The sequence below is a fragment of the Pantherophis guttatus genome, chromosome 1, assembly GCF_059756535.1.
Source record: "Pantherophis guttatus breed Tessera chromosome 1, ASM5975653v1, whole genome shotgun sequence".
Classification (NCBI taxonomy): domain Eukaryota; kingdom Metazoa; phylum Chordata; class Lepidosauria; order Squamata; family Colubridae; genus Pantherophis; species Pantherophis guttatus.
Genome location: NC_142063.1, coordinates 254,503,901 through 254,522,036, shown reverse-complemented (window position 1 = coordinate 254,522,036; position 18,136 = coordinate 254,503,901). Strand labels below are relative to the sequence as shown.

Here is an 18,136-nt window from a genome sequence, read left to right as displayed (position 1 = left end):
GTTGTTTTGTTTTGTTTTGTTTTATAAAGTCAAAAAACCCCTACCCAAGCAAATGATTTTCTGAAAATATTGTAACCACTCCTTCCTTCCTTCCTTCCTTCCTTCCTTCCTTCCTTCCTTCCTTCCTTCCTCCCTCCCTCCCTCCCTCCCTCCCTCCCTCCCTCCCTCCCTCCACTAGAAACTTCTCAATAATAACAATGCACTGAGGGAAGGTAAGCTCCTTTGGCAGAGTGGGGAAACAGAGCTCAGATCCTGAAGACCCAGTGCAGTTTCCTTCTTCACAGAGGGGAGCTGAATTCTGCAGACAGGTTTCTTGCTCCATCTGCTTAATGACCACAACCAAAAACAGGAGCATCAGGATTGCAGTCATTGAGCAAAATAGTCACACAGGTGTAATGCTTAACAACTGCTTTGCTCAATGACTGAGGCCCCAGAGCCAATTGATCCAGTCCCGGCTCCTATCCTTTGGAGGACCCTTTTGTATCCCCTGAGGTGAGACCCACACCTAGCCTCCTGATCTTCCATAAAGCCTGAAAACCTGGCTCTGGGGCCCCAAAGGGAGGTGGCTATTGGGTTAAAGAAAAACCCCATCTCTCCCTGTGTGCTTTATACTCCACTCCTCCTCACCACTTAACTTTACTTATTACTGCTGTTGTTATTTATTGTTTTGTTATTTTAATGTCTATCAGTTTTAATGTTTGTAAGCCACTCAGAGTTGCCTTTATGGGTGGCACATAAATCTAATAAATAAATAAATAATGAATAATATATAAAACATTGTGGTTTTATATCGTAGCCTATACTGGTAGGAAGATCTATGTATAATCATATAGATGAGGTGTGGGGAACCATGACACTGGAATTCTGGGAGTTGAAGTCCACAAGTCATAAAAGGGCCATGTTTTCTCACACCTGTTATAGATTGAGGATCACAAACACAAAGGAACTTTGATAGTGTAGAACTGCAGCTCTGGTATGTTAAAGAAGGATTCCTTATGATTGGAGGAATAACATGGAGTCTTTTTTGCTCACCCAAATCTAAGAACATTTATTTGGGACACTTTTCAGTATAAATATCTTGTTTCTTCCTCTTATTCATGCTGTCAAAATAGCTGCCAGCATGGAGAGAAAACCCCTTCCCCCTCTTTTTTGGGGGGTGGGTGGGTGGGTTTGTTTCTATGCTATGTATAGCAGGAACCAAGTAATGTCCAGGCCAATTGTCCAGGCTTCTCTTACATTTATAGAGGAGGAAGAAAAAAATATGGAAAGATATTCATATATTCATACTGGATGTCTGTTTTCAACTTTCCAAAATAGCTAACCAATCTTTAAAAATATGTACATGAGGAAGCCTACGAATAGATATATACAATGTAAATAATACTAAATAAACAAAACAAAATAAGGTATAGAAGAAGGGATGACAGCAAAAATGATGGGTTTGATACATTTGTTTCATGTAAATGTAATATATAACAGGTTGGGAGGAGTGGTTATTTCCCCCCCTCTATCCAAAGTAACCATCCATTTAACTAGGGGATGTCATGTGATGATGAGTGAGAAGGTGAAACATCAAAAGACATAATAGCCTAAAACAAAGTCTGATTCTGCATCACATATAATGATCCTACTTAATGCTTCTACTACAATGCATGTGAAAATCAGTCTCAAGACCAGGATAAGGATTACTTACTGGGTCGCAGGTAAATTAACACATGCATGGACCAGACACACAAAAGCAGCAAACCAACAAACAAAAAGGAGCTGTATTAATTATTCTGCTTCAAGACTACAATGTTTTTATTTTCCATATTGGTTTGTTGGTTGGTTTGTTGAAAATTTGAGGGAAACGTCTGTTATATGTCTCTTGTTTCTTTATTTCTCACCTAATTCCTTAGAAAATAGAAGAAGCTGTTTATTGACTGATTTTTATCACAGGGGATCTTTTCAAATTATTTAACATATACTATTATTTGTCCATGTAAAATGACAGAAAATAAGACTTATTGAATTAAATGGAATATATTTCAGAAAAGATGTGTTTTGGCTCTTTCATTGTTACACTATTGTCCTTTTAAATTCTCAAACTGTGTTAATTTTAAAAAATCTTACTCGAATAAAACACAGAATACTCCACTGCTAATGTCTTTAAATCTTTCTATTGCATGCTATATGTTATCTGAATAAATTGCAGCTGAAATATTGGCTTTATCTGCTGTAAAAGTGTGTTTCTGCTGACAGTGCAGTTATACTACTGATTTTTCTCAAAGTTTCTCAAACTGATCCTCAGATGAACCTAATACAACAATCTTTCCAGAAATGATAAAATAAGTGTCTTCTTTCTGACAGGAAAATACTTTATTAGTTAAATATGAATACTGTAAGGTGATTACTTCACTTCACTTTCATGCAGGGCAAAGCAGGACTATTAGGTTGACCACAAAAGAAACTTTTGTTCTTTCAGAAAAAGAAGAAACCATGTTTCATTTTAAATGTATTCCATTAATTTATTCATGATGAATAAACTACTTGAATACATGAACATTGTTTTCTGGAGAGAACATTACCAAATATCATTTTTGGTTTACACAGGAAATTTAAGGTTCTCATGAAGTCTGCCCACTAGAAGAAAATGTGACCACATACCAGTAGTCTGTTCACCACAACTTGTTTTTCCCTTGTTGTTTTTCTGGTTTCTTCACCCATAAGCCAAAGCCTCATAGTCTGAAACTCAAAAGTTGTTTTTTAATTGTCCTAATTTAAAAAGGAGGAAATATTAAATCCAATTATTGTGTTCTATTGTGAAGTTTTGCAAAAACTAGGAGAGGTCCAGTGAAAGGACAGTGCAGCCACCCCCTCCCCCCCCAATTTCCACCTCACTCTTGTAGACAAGTGAGTGCATTTCCCTTTTTCTTCCTGTCTTCCTGCACTCACCTACTGTATATCCAGGAAAACTGATGGTTTACAGTTAGATAAAAAGATAAATCCCATCCTAAATTCAAAGCCAATTTTGAAACATTCCCATGTTCCATTTTCCTCACCAATGTTTTGTACAAATATTCTTGCAGATAAAGATAAGATACTATGTGGAAGAATAAAAAAAATAGAAGACACACAACTCCAGGATTTTCATATGCTGAAACTGTTGTGTTTCACTAGCAATGCTGCTGAATTTAGAAAATACCAGCAGCTGATGAGTGATAAATATTAATGTTGGATGTCTACCACCATTCATTTAAATGGAATCTCTTATAGTTACTTTTCAAAATTGCACCCGTGACTCTCCTTGTATGCTTTTCTTCCCTTGCTCTGACCCCAAGTAACAGGAGTAGCTACCTTTATAGTAAATCTTTGTCCAACAGTGGAGAATTTTACATTACCTGATTAATTTGTAATGATGATAAACTATTATCTAACATGCTGATTAAAAATCTGCTGATCTTATCAGCATCATCTCCACCGATCATTCTCTTCTACCCAAATGTTCATTGCCTCCAAATACAAGTTTAGGGCCTGTAATTGTTACTTTTGAAGGCAAATTGTTGATAGAAGCAAAGTATAGGCCTTTTAAATAATTGCACAAAGTTCCAGGTAGCATTTCACTTTTGTGGTCTTTGAGCACACGTGCAAGAAGCAAGCCCACATCTGCAAAGGGGAGAGTGATTTAAGTGTGTATATGAGTTCTGAATGGATTTCTGCAGCAGTCACCAGAGGTCGCACCTCTCACAGTTTTAGAGTTCTGTGCAAACAACTGAAAATTCAGGGAGAGATGGAAAACCTTGGAGAAAATTGAATTGAGTAGGTAATGGCCAGAGAAGCCCTTCCTCTTTCTTAAATAATTATCTGTTCATTTGGGCAAGTGGAAAAATGAAACTATTTTCAGGTTGTAACTTTTTTACTCATGGATCCTGAAGAACCTGTTTTTTTGGTTCATATTCTTTTTTCAATCTCATGGAGATATAAATAAAACATATATAGGTATTCTTGCAGTGTCTACGCTACTTCTGTATGAAAATACAGTTTTCCTATTAAGTCTGGATCTTTGATTGCAAGCAAGCATAATCTGAAAAGGTAATCCTATGCCAACTTCATCGATGGGGATATGATTCCCCAAGGTCATTTCTCATTAGTGATAGAGACTGTTACCTAAATATCACTGTAATCAATCAGTGCAGTAATTTTAGAGGGTGCTAGTAAGGTACCAATACAAGTCCGTGTATATAAGACAACAGTAGATAAAAACTTTGCCATGCAAATGTAGACTCGGGGGTTTGTTTTCTGACTGCCAATTTGGACATCCATCAGAATCAATCAACAAGCAACTACAAAATAACTTCCCCATTCCACTGTAAGTGCAAGAACAAAAGAGAAATTAGAAGAAATTGGTTTATTTCAGCCAGGACAGATGACTGAATTTATTAGCATTCAATGAGATAACACATATACACACTTAAATATTTTCATTGGATACATTTAATCCTATAGGATATGATTTGTTTTATTTTTGCTTGAGAGAGGGGGCAGTGTGGGGAAGAGTCCCCACATCTATTTGGTGACCTTTCAGCAACTCTGAAACCAAACCTATCTAGAGACCAGTCTTTCTAGCTAGACTGCAGAAAAGCATAAAACATAGAAGTCCATTGCCCAAGGTAATCACCTGATTCGTTTGTCAAACCCTGATTACCTTTTCTTCTTTCAGTTCACTGGATTGTAGATGGTCTGAAGATCCCTTGCAAAAAGTGATGTTTCCAGGGAACCTTCAGTGAAATCAGACAGATCTTCTTTTTCAGAGTCCAATGCTACAAAGGAAGCCTTTCAAGAGATATGCATGCCATAGTGGGGAAAGGGAAGGTTGGGCAAAACCTAGGAAATAACCCAGTGTACTTTTTAAAAAATGAATACAGACTGCTGTGTGTTCTGACATTCCCTTCTCCCTATCAGAATAGAGCCATTAAGCAAGAGGGAAATAAGTAGCCTTTTTCAGAAGTACAAACAGTGTCAGAAGGCAGAGGGAGAAATACTCGTGAAGATGAAGCGGTCCCAGAGGGCTTGCTGACACTTTCAGAAAGGCCTTAGAAATATAAATCTTGAGGGAGCACTAGTCCAGATGGACATTTTTGTTTTCTGTTTTATTTTCTATAAAGTGTTGCTGTTATTCACAAGAAAGATAGGAAAAGGTAATTCTGCCTCCTTCAACCTGGTCCCCTCTGGTGCATAACTTTTAATCCAAACCAGTTGGAATATACCAGAATGGGGTATGATAATGAGAGAAAGAGCATCTCTCAAGATAGTACCAGAAATGAAAAGCAAGAACAAACTGACTCCCACTCTTCTGAACTTACGTATCTTTTTTTAAAAAAATCTCCTTCTTCCACCTAACACTACAAATGAATTAAGACACATATTTAAGTTATATATTTTATTTAGCCTTGAGACTGTCCCAGCCACTGCCTTGAAAATGAAGCCATGAGGCAAGATTATCAACTGATATCCTAGACTGGAACACCAAAGTTAGATGTAGCTTATGTTTGGAAAAACTAGCATCCATCATTGTCACTACAAAGTTCCCTAGGCCTCTGCATATTTCTGAGTAAGAGCAAAACACAATCCAGCCAAAATTAAGCCACCGAGATTTATGATGCATAAGTGAAAATATACTATTGAAATCAGTGACAGGCACAAATCTATAAATACTTCCATGTGACAAAGTTGAACTTATTTCTCAGCGAAAATGCTGAGGTTGCACTGCTCAGCAGTACTCCGCTATGTGTGTTGTGGCTTTTGGGCTTGTTTGTTGTACAATATTAATTTGGGATCTTTTTGTGACCTTTAGATTGACCAGTTATCCTCCCTCCTTAGAGATGTGAGATAGGTTGGATGATCCTTGCCTTCCTCCAGCCTCAAGGTAAACTTTTGACAAGAATCTTCACTCTCATTTATTTTGACATTCCAATATTGTAGTTCAAGAAAAGCCTACCCACTCCCCCCCCCCAATACATCTCCTACGTGTCTGTCTGTCTATCTTTCTTTTTCTCTCTTTTTCTTTTTACTGGCTACAGCGTGTAACCCATTCACCAAAGGGACATCAGTACCACTAGGAGCTTAGAAGGAAGGCAGACCTCATTTCAATAGCTCTGCAAAAGGATCAGCAGGCACTTGCTGGAACCCAGCTGGGCCTCACCAGAGCTCCATTGCATCGGGAGCAGGAGAAGCTAATCAGCCACACATCCTATAATTGATTGTGGGGCACAGTTAGGCTTCCCGGATCCTGAATGACACACCAGTTAGAGGAAAGGGATAGACTAATACATAAGGAAGAGGTTAAGCTTTGGTTAATCAAATTTCGCCTGGATCGTTTCTAAGCTTTTGACGAACAAAGAAAGGCCGAGAAAGGCTTTTCCTTCGCAGACCATACAGCGAAATCCATTTTTCAAATGACTTGCAGTTCGTAGGCTTTCTTCCACTAATTTAACAAGACTCACGCAGAACAATCATAAACGTACTTACTTGGAGGCCAGTCTCCTGAAAACCCGTCTGTGTTCCTACACTTCCTCCACATCAAACCCCACCGCTACACTTGCTTCAGTGCATTTATAGGATCGCTGCGCGCGGGCAAAGAGACGCTGCAATCCTAGGTGTGTTTTACCTGGCACAGCAACCGCACCGAACGTAACGGCGGATCCTTCTCTGCAGAAGCCTAAATAAATATCATTAACGGGTGACCCTTCACTACAAGAAGCCTAAACCTTCATTTTAAGACCACAGCTATTCCGCCAGGATAGCGAGGCGCTCAGCCCCGCTTCGAGAGAGGCGCTTGGAGAAAGGCGCACTTACTTCTTCCCTGTCGTCGTACTCTGGAAGGGTGCTCCTGGCCGCCAACGTATTCCATTAAGTTCCAAGTGATAAAGAACCAAGAAACCAGTCGCAATTGCATAGTAACCCTGTAAAAGTTCTCGTCTAGTGTCCTTCGGGGAGGAGGAGGAGGAGGAGGAGACGTGGGGAGGGGGGAAGAGGGTGCGGAAGAGCAGCAGAAATACCTGTCTCTGAGAAACGGCTCCCGATCTTCTTCTTTAAAAGAAAAGGGGGAAAAAAAGTGTGTGGGGAGGGAGGGAAGGGAAAGGGTAGGGGGCGCAAACTCTGGTCGTGGACGATCGATTAGTGCACTTTCCGATTGCCCCGACGATGATCTCCTCCTGACAGTCTCGTCGAAAGGATGGCGAGGAATGGCAGCAGCCCTGATAGGGGAGCGATAGACCCGATCGACCTCAGGACAGAGACCATTCTGTCGAAGGAAGGGAACGGGGGGGGGCAGCGGAAAGCGGGGGGGGGTTTCCTAATAAAAAGATGGGAGGGGGAGAGCCAGGCTTGGTCGGGGTTCACGCTCTGCTCCGGCTACGGGACGGCCGTCCCCCTCGGGAACTCCATGGGCAGGTGTGCTCCTCGCCTCGCGCTCCGGCGCTCACGCCCGTCGAAGGACTCCCGGAGAGAATCCCACATACGGTGGGGTGGGGGTGGGGGGAAAGGGGAGGAAGAAAGCCTTTGGGGCAGGTGAGGCGAGCGCCTCAAAAGAGCAGCCCGAAGCTCCTTTCAACACCGAGCGCGTCTTCGGGCTGTTCCGAGGGTTGTTGCTTCGGACATCCCGACTCCTCACAGCATCTCCGGCAGGGAAAGGCAGCCGCGCTGAATAGCAGACTTAGCCCCGAGGAGGCGCGCTTTGCCCCTTGGACGCAGGCGGCCCCGTTAGAAAAACGGCTCCATTCCAGCGACACCGAAGTCAGACCAAAAGTGGGTGACAGCGCCCCCCCCCCGCCTCTCCACTACGCAAAGGCCGGTTGTGTGAGGCTCCGCTAGGAGGGATAGCTGTCTCCGCCGCTCTGCTGGTCACGGCCAGCCAGCGCTTCCCTTCCTCTCTTCCCTCCCCGGCAGCCCAGGGCCATTTTTGAAGCCCGCATGAAATGTGGAAAGCCGACTCCAATAGGACGCGCGGCAGCTTGGGCGAGGAACTTCCAATCGGCGGCCGGCGGGCGGGCGGCTGTGCTTCCCGCCGGAGAAGGGAGGGGCGCTGGGCGAGGGGGGGGGAAAGAGGGGAGAGGCGCGAGCGAGCGTGACCGGGAGCCTCGCGCTCGCCCTTGCGACTCCTTCTGCCTGGCAAATTGGCCTTTGGCGGGAGGGAGACTCCAAAGTGGTGGCTCCGCAGAGCGCCCCGAGCCACCCTTTTCTCCCTTTTCCAATGCAATATTCATTGAGGGAAGCGTAATCTCGACGTTTTTGGGTTTGTTTTTTTTTACTGAGGCCAGCAAACAGGGAAGCTGGAGCGAGTGACCTTTCGTGTTTTAGAGACGCCTTTGTCCTGTACAACATTAAAAGGAATTAAAAAGAGTGAGGAAACAGAAACAATAGGTCTGATATAGCAAGTCAGGCTCCTGGTCTGTTTTATTCCAAATTATCTCCTTTGCTATATGACAGGGATCTTTCCAGAATATCTAAGAGAGAAGTAGATCGTTGCCAACCGTATCTGGAGATTGAAAATGTGGAAGCGGGTACGGCCTGATAGTAGCTGCCTCAGCTAATGTGAGGATAACTTATAACAGTTGGTTTTTTTCCCCTAGATTAGGGAGAATAAACTGAACCCATTGCAAAGTATTTCACGTGGCAGCAGAGCAGATAGTAACGTAGAGTATCATAGGGGTAATTGGTACTTTTCTCTGCAAATATAAAAGTAAGCGGCCATTAATTTGTTCTAATGACTTTGTGACAGTACTGAAAGTCACACTCCCTCCTAATATAGAAAAAATGATTTTGCAAAAGCAGTTTAAATTATAGAGTCTTGATAACTGCTAAGAGATGTGGCTCCTGTTTTATTCTAGCAGTTTTTATTCTGTGCCGCCATCTTAATTTTTATAATATGTTTGAAAAACAACTCTGTGAAACTCAAAAACTAGACTTTACGCTGTGATTTTAATAGGGCTTTGTGAATCTTCAAAAGGATCGTTTGGTCTGAAGATGATTCAGTCCAAACTCTCCTTTCAATGGATGTTGAAATCAAATCTTAGAGGTGCTGAATCAAACCAGGAACTAGAATTGAAAATAATTCAATAGACTTTTAGGGTTTATAGAGCCTCAAATATCATTGCAATTTTCCTTCCCTGTATGAACAAAGTTAGCAAGGATTCTGAGTTGTGTGCTGGGCTGCCTGATACTGAACTAAGTTTGTGGTCAGTAAGTCTTATTACTTCCATAAATCCTGCCTTTCCATCTTTGTCAAATATTTTTGTCTCTCACTGTTCTGATAGAATTTGTTAGGCAGGTTTGCTTGAGCAGGGAGAAGCCAGAGTCAGATTTATTCTGCTCTTTTTTTCTGATCTGTTTTACTGCTTCTGTTGTGATTCTCTAATTCTATCCCCATTCACAACCTGTTAACCTTATCATCCTTAACTTTAAGTTGGTCTGACATAATATAGTTCCACTCTACTTACAGTTCTTCAGCTTTCAGTTTTTTCTATTATTACACCCTTCCCTCCCCAAAGTTAAAAATGCCGTTTTTAATTACCTTTTTTAATCATTTAGTTGAAGCATTTTTGTGATATTTGCAAAATACTTTATATACAACTTTCCTGCTTTTCTCAGTTTGTTACAAAGAATGTGTAGAAAGTGAAGTCACACGTTTAATTTCATATGGTATATTTGCTCTCTGTGGTGTCCTAAATAGTTGGCCCCTGAGTGAATTTTGTTAAGGTAGCAAATATTGCTTGGGGCTTCATTTACTTTCTTCTTAGTTTCTTAAAATAACCAACACAAGCATTATCTTGACTTTCTTTGTGCTGATAGAAGGTTACACTTTTATGCTTGTCCTGCAAACACAACTAGAAGTTCAGCCCTGAAAATGGGACAAGGCCGACCAGTCTAATATCTGGTCGGTTCATTAGATTTATGACCTGCCTTTCTTCTGGAGCACAAGATGACTTATGTAAACATTTCTTTTTATTTTACTTTATTTTCTATCTATAACAGCAACTCTGTAAGGTAGGGTGGCCCACATGAGAGAGACCAGTCAAAAATCACTCACTGAACTTCTAAGGCTACAATAGACTTTCAGCCATCTTTCACCATGAGGTTTACTAGTTTTGGTCCAATATTGTCATCTCCACTCTGTCATAGATGGGACAGACTTAAATGTTCTGAATCTGATATGGAAGCCAGCCTGATTACAGGCTCTAGCTCAAACAGTTAACTGTTTGTGAAACTATGAAGAGTGAGTCTATGAATGTCACTTTCTCCACGGCATTGTATTATATGATGGCATCCTATTTTTTTTGCTAATATGTGTACAACACGGCGAGTAAGCCACAATCCTAACTCAGTTGTCAAGCTTTGTAAACATATTTAACTTTACATTCAACCAAAGCCAATAATGAGGCATTAAGCCATTATTTGAGGCAACAAAGCTGTACTCGCCCATCAGCAAGTCCTTAGGCATTCTTCAATACCATGGCACGTTTGGAGAGCCAAGTAAATTAAAAAAAAAACTATAATTTTTCATTATTTTTAAATTGGGATAGGATATTTTCTGCAATGGTGCAAAACTATTTATGGGGACTTTACTGAATTATCCTCTTTCCTAATTCTTGCTATCTCTGCCTTAAAGGAGTATTGTTTTAAACATTGTTTCAGTGCCACTCTTTCTGGACAAAATTTTTCAGGGTTAATGCCATCTACCACTTTTATCCCATCCCATGGGGAGGGGGGGAATGACATATATTTTGACTCTTTTTCCATATTAGTCTAAGATCCAAATAGGCTATTCTATCAATAGAATATATTGGTTCACATAGACTCTTGTCTTTAGATCAAATTTCTCTGAATCTTGCCACCTTTGGAACAAAAAAATCACATTCAAAAGGACTTGTGTAATTGTTATATCTTTAATTTTTAGATTGAAAATTTTAAATGTCATCTGCATAGAAGTTCCTACTCATAAATCACTATCAACAGACTTCTGATAGACTACTGAATAGGTTAAGTTTTTCCTTTTTCCATCACAACATCTCCATGTTAAAAAAAAAATGTAGGAACAGAATTTGTGCTTGGGAATCAAACATAAAGCACCTTGAATGCCAAAGGATAACTAGCTAAAATACTGTCATTCTTTTCAGCTGAAAAATTTTGCTTATAGGAAGTTTGGGACAACAGATTTTAAAAAGAAAGCAAATATAAAATATTTTCATGTGATACGTAGTTAGGTTACTTGTCCTTACAACAGGGCTGAAAAATAATAACTTGGTCATGAAATTACATTTTAATTTCGGAATTCTTAAGCCAAAGAGTAACGTTTTCATTATATCCTGCACATTATTCAAAACTTCTACAATAGAGGATGGAATAACTACTATACATTTTAGCAACTCTATTGAAATTGTGTGGGAAATATTGGAGGAAATGCTTGTAGTGTAAAGGTGCACTTTAGCAAAAGCTGGTCCTAAAACACTTTCTGATCCTATGTGCAGTTATTTGGAAGTAAAACTTACTGAGGTAGAAATTGTATTATGTTGAATCTTTTGAAAGAAAAAGCTAATGATTAATTTAAGCTTGGTTTATTTCAATATAATTTAGTCACAACTGTTTTTCCCCCCTAGGGTAGGCTGCATTTTATTTGTAGTCCAGATTGTCCAGAAATTGGACAAAATGAGGATTTTAATTGTCCCCATCTTTCTTAATGAGGATATTTCATCTAACTAATTCCATTTTCATGGATAGTGTAATTTATGCATTTTAAAGAAATGAATTAAAATCATATTTATAGGTGGTTTCATCCTTCACTAGAAATGTACATTCTATAGGAAAAAGAATCTCTGCTTGCCTCATTAAATATTCAGATTTAATTTAGTTAATGCAACAGAGTCAGAACAGTCACCAAAAGTAGAAGATTGCTTTATAAATCAGTGGCATTACTGTTTCAAATCCCTAATTAATTGATTCAGAAGTCACACTGATTTTAACCCCTTTCCTTATTTAGAAGACTGGGCTAGCTTTTACATATGAATATTTATTCAAGAAAATATTAGTATTTTTGCAAATAAACAGTTACGGTACTTCTCTTTTACCTATAATCAATATGCTTCTGTTAAAAAAAATAAGACTGTTACTGCCCACGTTTAAATAATACAGAAGTCTTTCAGTTAAATCAGAAGTCATTAAGTTAAAATATGCATCTTGAGAATTCTGCTTTTTCCTTTTCGTTGTATTGACAAATATCTCTGTCATAAAATATAATGGATTTAAATTTCTGTGGGAGATTTTATTTGAACGGGAGTTCAGGGAAAATCCTCCTAATCCAGTTTACTAAAACAGATGGGAAGGGAGCATGAGGTAGATATAAGTAAATAGCAATTCAGCCTATGAATTTTTAGTTTTGACCATAGGGATGGTGTTAATAAAGAAGAAAAATAAGAGGCAAAAAGAATGTACAAACCAATCAACCCACAGCAAACCTGGGTAGTTCATCTGCATAAATTTTAAAGGAAAGATGGATCTTGAGGAAGCATAAGGAAAACAGAGAGAGAGAGTACATTTTCATTATTGACAAAGTATTCTAGATAAACCTTCACCCAAGGACGTGGCAGACAGATATATTGTATTGTTTTATTGTATCACTGTTTACACATAACATTTAATAACTCAGATGACAGAAAAGGCTTACGAAGTGTGTTCTGGATTCACAAAAGGCAGGATTCAAAACAACGTTAAATTCCATTTAAATCACTGGCTGTCTCTTGGAGAATTATTTATTGAATATTGGTCAGGATATAGGAAATATTTAAATAATCAAAATGAAAAAAAAAAACTCGCCCTCTAAATATTATTTAAAATTAGTAATTATCTATGTTTCTATTTCCGTAAGAGAAAAGTTGAAAATATTTTACCCTTTGATATTACTATTAAAAGCAGTACTGTTGAAGAAAACTAACATAATATTCATTATGATGTCCATCTGAATAAAATAATGCTGGCTTTCCATGATCTACAATCTTTGCATTCGGGACAATGCTAGTTGGTACACATTTCTACACATATAAGTTCACAACTATACACATGTGAAGACATATATATTAATAATATTTTTACAGGCAGTCTCCTAGCAGACTTATGCACTTTCCTTCAAAAATAGAAACAATATTACTCTAATATTGGGAAAGAATATTGCTTTAATATTGGGGGAGATTTTCAACTCCCAGAGTAAATGTATTACCAAAGAATAACTAATACTTTGGTTAGTATATAAATCTACCACATGGAAGAATGCACTATTTTTAATTGTTCTAAAATAGAAATCTGCTTGGTTAGTCATGAATATTTGGAAACTCTCAGCAGACATGTGCTTCCCTTTCAGTACTCAGCCTTTTCAAACAGGATGACTATTTCAAGCAATGTAGATATTCTTTTAAGTACGAAACTGGACAAGAACAGCTAATAAGTAAAACATGCCAATCAATCCAGGATAAACTTTGGCACTTATGGTATAAATAGGGAGTCCTCCCTCCCCTATTCCCAAAACAATCTTGCTTAGATGACTTCAAAATTACTAATATTTTGTTGTAAAATCATTAATTTTAATATAGCCCATTGAGTATAAAGATGGTTGGTTTGATTTTTGAACTACAGTCAGAGGTGTTGTGATAAAGTGAAAAGAGCACTATAAATTATGAAAACAGGATCACGGCAGTCAAGTAAGCCCTAGATAGATTCATGCATGGAAATGAAGCATGGGGGAGTACACCTAATGCCTAGATTGAAAAGCAACTATTGACCATGGAAGGAAGATTGCACAAAGAATTTAATATCTCCAAGGCTTGCCTCAGATGTAATAAAACAAAGAAATCAATAGTTGGCCTCTAGATTGAAAGACAATGTTTGAGAGAATCTGCTTGATTGGATTAAAACTAATTAACTTTAGCACTGCAAAGCTATGGAATGAAAAACAACTAGATAAAGGTATTTAAAAAAAAAAGCATTGTGCCAACATCAGGTTCTAACCAGCTGATCTATCTTGGAACTGATTACTTCTGGATTTATCAGTGATCTTATAAATAAAACTGTTGGGCAGTTATTTGGCAATCATGCAATTTGCTTGTACCTGTGATGCATTCACATCTGCTCCTAACCATGATGATACTGAAATAACTGCATACATTGTGACATCACAAGACAACTCACATCGTCACGGTGTTGTCATGTGACATATTGTGACTTTTCCCCCCCTTCGCTAAACCGGGAGTGGGCATGGCCAGCATGTGACACATCCAGCCCTGTGAGTTTGACAGCCCTGTAGTAAGGAAAGATGCTGGTGTCATGATGATGTGACATAGGTTTCATCATTTGTCCCCATTGCCCAGCCTGATTTTTTGCAGATGTCTATAGTGCTAAAGGATCCCTCTTATCAAAGGAGGAAACGTATTAGATTTTTATCCTTCTTCAACCATCCAGATCACCCATCTTGTAATTAACAAGTTCAATTTATGGCTCCATTACCTTTTCTGAAACAAAAAATGTAAGGGATCCAGATACTGAACTTTTAATTATGATCAGGTAATTACAAATATGATTCTTTAGCCAAGACAGAAGGATGATTCCAATAGAAGTAGGAAGTGAAAGCTAAAATACATTGATGATGATGATGATGATGATGATGATGATGATGATGATGATGTTATCCATTCAGTAAAGTCTGATTCTTGAAGATTCTATAGACCAGCTCTCTCCACATCTGCTCTTGCACTATTTCTTTGAGCTTTTCTATGCTCTGGCTGGTGTCAGCTTTGTTGGTGTCCAGCCACCATGTTCTTCAACAGCCCGGTTTCTTTTACCGCTAACTCTTCCAAACGTAATTGATTTCTCCAGTGAATTTCCTCACATGACATTGCCAAAGTAAGTGAAACGCATCTCAAAATACATATATAGATAGAATCAAAATGTTCATTTTGTGTTTTCTTTCTATACCTCAGAATATACAGGAAAGGGAAAGGAGGAGGCATGGATATAAACATGATTTTATGGAAAAATCAAGAAGTGAAGCTGAATCTTAAGTTTAGTTGATTAAAGAGAATGTTTCACCCTGAATAGAAAGTATAGAAGTCATGTGCTTTATTCAGATTCAACTCCTCAAAATTGCATGGACAAATGCTTACTGTCTTGGTCTGTCTGTATTAAAATAACCTATACCTGTTCCAAGAATCCTTGTCCTAGCCATTCATATTATCCATTGTTTTTCTCTCACTACTTCCCTTAACCTTGTAAACATAATGATTTCTCCTTCTCCGTCATCAATTTATATTATATGCCTAAAATATGTGATGTACCTTTGGACCATTGTTTCAAGGAATAAATCAGCCTTTATTTGGTCCAGGTCTGATTGATTGATCTTTCTTGCAGACTTTAATAGTTAGTAATTGTCTCCAGTGGGTAACTTAAGCTATCCATCTTCTCTGTAAGACCAGCTTTTACAGCTGAATATTACCTCAAGAAAGACCTTTTTTAGCTATTCTGGTCTTTGTTGTTACTGAAATATTCTTATATAACACATTCTATATTCTTGTTAAATTTTGTTAAATTATTGTTAAATTTGTCTTTGCCTTCTTCCTTGAAATTAATTTTGTCTTCATTTCTCCATAATGCTGTCCATCTTTATTCTGAACTTCAAGAATTATCGACCACCTTCACTATTTCACTGCCGACTATAAGTTCATGGAAAATGGAACAAAACCAATTTCTCCATATTGGAGCATGTCTGGACCACTGTTATTCATTACTGTAATTATGTGACTGTAAAGCGAGAACTCTTATTAAAGCCAGGCTCTGGCATGTGAAGGAGTTGTTTCTGCAGTAATCAGACATGGAGCAGTTGATATTTTTTTTTAAATGTTAGCCATCGTGCTAAAGTAGCAGTGGCGAAGTTCAGAATGACATGAGAAGTTGAAGCCAGTAAAGTTATAAAAATATGTCATACACATCTTAATGGGGAAAGGCTTTCAGCTGCACCTGATGTCTGTTGGAAATGTGAAGACTTTAGACATTAAGATGAGGTATTCATTGAGAGCTTCTAACATCTGTGTTTTGTAAAATAAAATCAAATAAGTACATTCACTACAGCAATGCCTATTTTCCTGAAACTATTCATCACATATACACCTTGGAAGCCTCCATGTGTCCATGGAATATGAAATTAAAGAAGAAATATTCAGAGTCTGGTATTCCTTCAGAAAAACAAATTATTGCCAAATAAATGGGAATTAATTTACATATCATAATATGTGATGCAAAAGATATAGTTCAGGAAATCACCCAGGCTCTTTGTTGCACAATATAGTAGTGTTACACCAGCAACAATCCACCCATATAATTCTCCTCTTATAGTCAGGAAATATCTAGCTCTATCACCTATGTTGCTACCTCCATCAATTTTAGACCTTAACCCCACTACATTTCTCTAAAAATTGCAATATTCCAAAACAATGGATTGCAACTTTATAATATCCATTGAATTTCAGCAACATTAGTGATAAAACTAGATTATTTTTTGGGGCAGCTACACTGCTATTGCTGGATGAAAACTCTCAATGGTCTTATCATTTCCAAAGCATTGTTCATCTCTGACTCAGCAAGTGCTAAAGTCATCCACAGAATCGGAGCCCCATAATCTGGTTCACTCTTATTACATAACCTTGAAAAACTTGAGTACATTAGGTTTTAAATGAGTGTGGTACTATCCATTTTTTTCCATTTCAGGAGTTTTAGATCAAAGGGATGTGTTGATTTTGGGGATGGTGGGAAATTTTATATTAGTTTTACGGTTTTCATTAAATCATAAATATATTAAGATGTATTATGATTAGGAAGAGCCTTGGTGGCACAGCAGACTAAAGTGCTGTTAAGTAGCACCAGCTGCTTGCAATTACTGCAAGTTCAAATCTTACCAGGCTCAAGGTTGACTCAGCCTTCCATCCTTTCGAGGTAGGTAAAATGAGGACCTGGATTGTGGGGGCAATAAGCTGACTTTGTATAAAAAGAACATCGCTTGGGGGGGGGGCGAAAGTCCTACTAAGCAGGTATATACAAAAGTATGAAGGCTATTGCTTAACGCATTGTAACCCGCCCTGAGTCTCCGGAGAAGGGCGGCATATAAATCAAACCAATAAATAAATTATTTGTAAACCATCCAGAATTATGGTACATAAGTGTACATATGGTACCATATATATACATCGTGTTTCCTTGAAAATAAGACTCTGTCTTATATTTTTTTGAACCTGAAATAAATGCTTGGCCTTATTGCTATGTGCTCAAAAGCCCAATTGGGTTTATTATAAGGGGATGTCTTATTTTAGGGAAAACTGTGTGTATGTGTGTGTGTGTGTGTATTCACATATATATATGTGCGTGTGCGCGTGTGCCAATAAATAATGATTTCTAGTATCAATGATTTTTTTCTAATACATATTTATGTATTTATGTATGCATCTATCTATCTATCTATTTAATTTCTATATCTTTCCAACTCAACTAAGTGACTCTAGGCAGCTTATAATACTAAAATCATAAAACAATATGAACAATTCAAAAACATTAAACGGTGAAAACATCCACAAAATAAAGAAATACAACCATAGCCATGATTATTAATCAAGTAACATTAAGTAATGGGACCCTTACCACCCTTAACAAAGTTTTTAAAGCCTTGCAAAAGGCCAACAGGGTTGGGGCCATTCTAATCTTTGAGGGGAGAATATTCCAGAAGGCAGGGGCTACAGCAGAGAAAGCCATCACTAATTGGCTGCAGATTCCATCAGCCAGTCAATACTCTTTGGCTGATGGTATCTGTAGCATACCCAATCTGTTGGATTGAGTACAATGGATAGAAACTCTTGGAAAAAAGACAATTCCTCAGGTAGCCAGATTCCAAGCAATGTCGGGCTTTAATATAGTATATTGGGTATGATCTATCCAAAATTAAGTACTCTTTAATTATTCTCTTGAAGCATGATTGGCTTTTAGTTGTTTAGATTTTAAATAAATAATTGAAATCAACATGATATTTTGATTTGAATAAAAAATAAAATACACTATATATGCATATAATTATCTT

General features: G+C 38.2%; 1 protein-coding gene and 1 long non-coding RNA gene across 5 annotated transcripts in view; one reads left to right on the top strand and one right to left on the bottom strand.

Annotated features, from left to right (window-relative positions):
* The window catches only part of RSPO3 (R-spondin 3), a 60,901-nt gene extending 52,660 nt beyond the window's left edge, over window positions 1-8,241 (bottom strand). Inside the window, exon 1 of one of the 4 annotated variants that reach the window (XM_034418750.2) lies at window positions 6,835-8,241. In XM_034418750.2, coding sequence (XP_034274641.1) covers window positions 6,835-6,934 — 100 coding nt within the window. In that variant the 5' untranslated portion in view covers window positions 6,935-8,241. Of the gene's footprint in view, window positions 1-6,507; window positions 6,610-6,834 lie in introns of those variants that run through there. The other 3 variants (XM_060692214.2, XM_087882777.1, XM_087882776.1) reach the window with 3 other exon arrangements.
* Window positions 8,242-14,875: 6,634 nt separating this feature from the next.
* LOC117666384 (uncharacterized) lies at window positions 14,876-15,855 on the top strand. Its single transcript, XR_004591749.1, has 2 exons — window positions 14,876-14,922; window positions 15,696-15,855. It is a non-coding gene; the product is annotated as an uncharacterized LOC117666384 (long non-coding RNA).
* The last annotated feature ends 2,281 nt before the right edge of the window (window positions 15,856-18,136 follow it).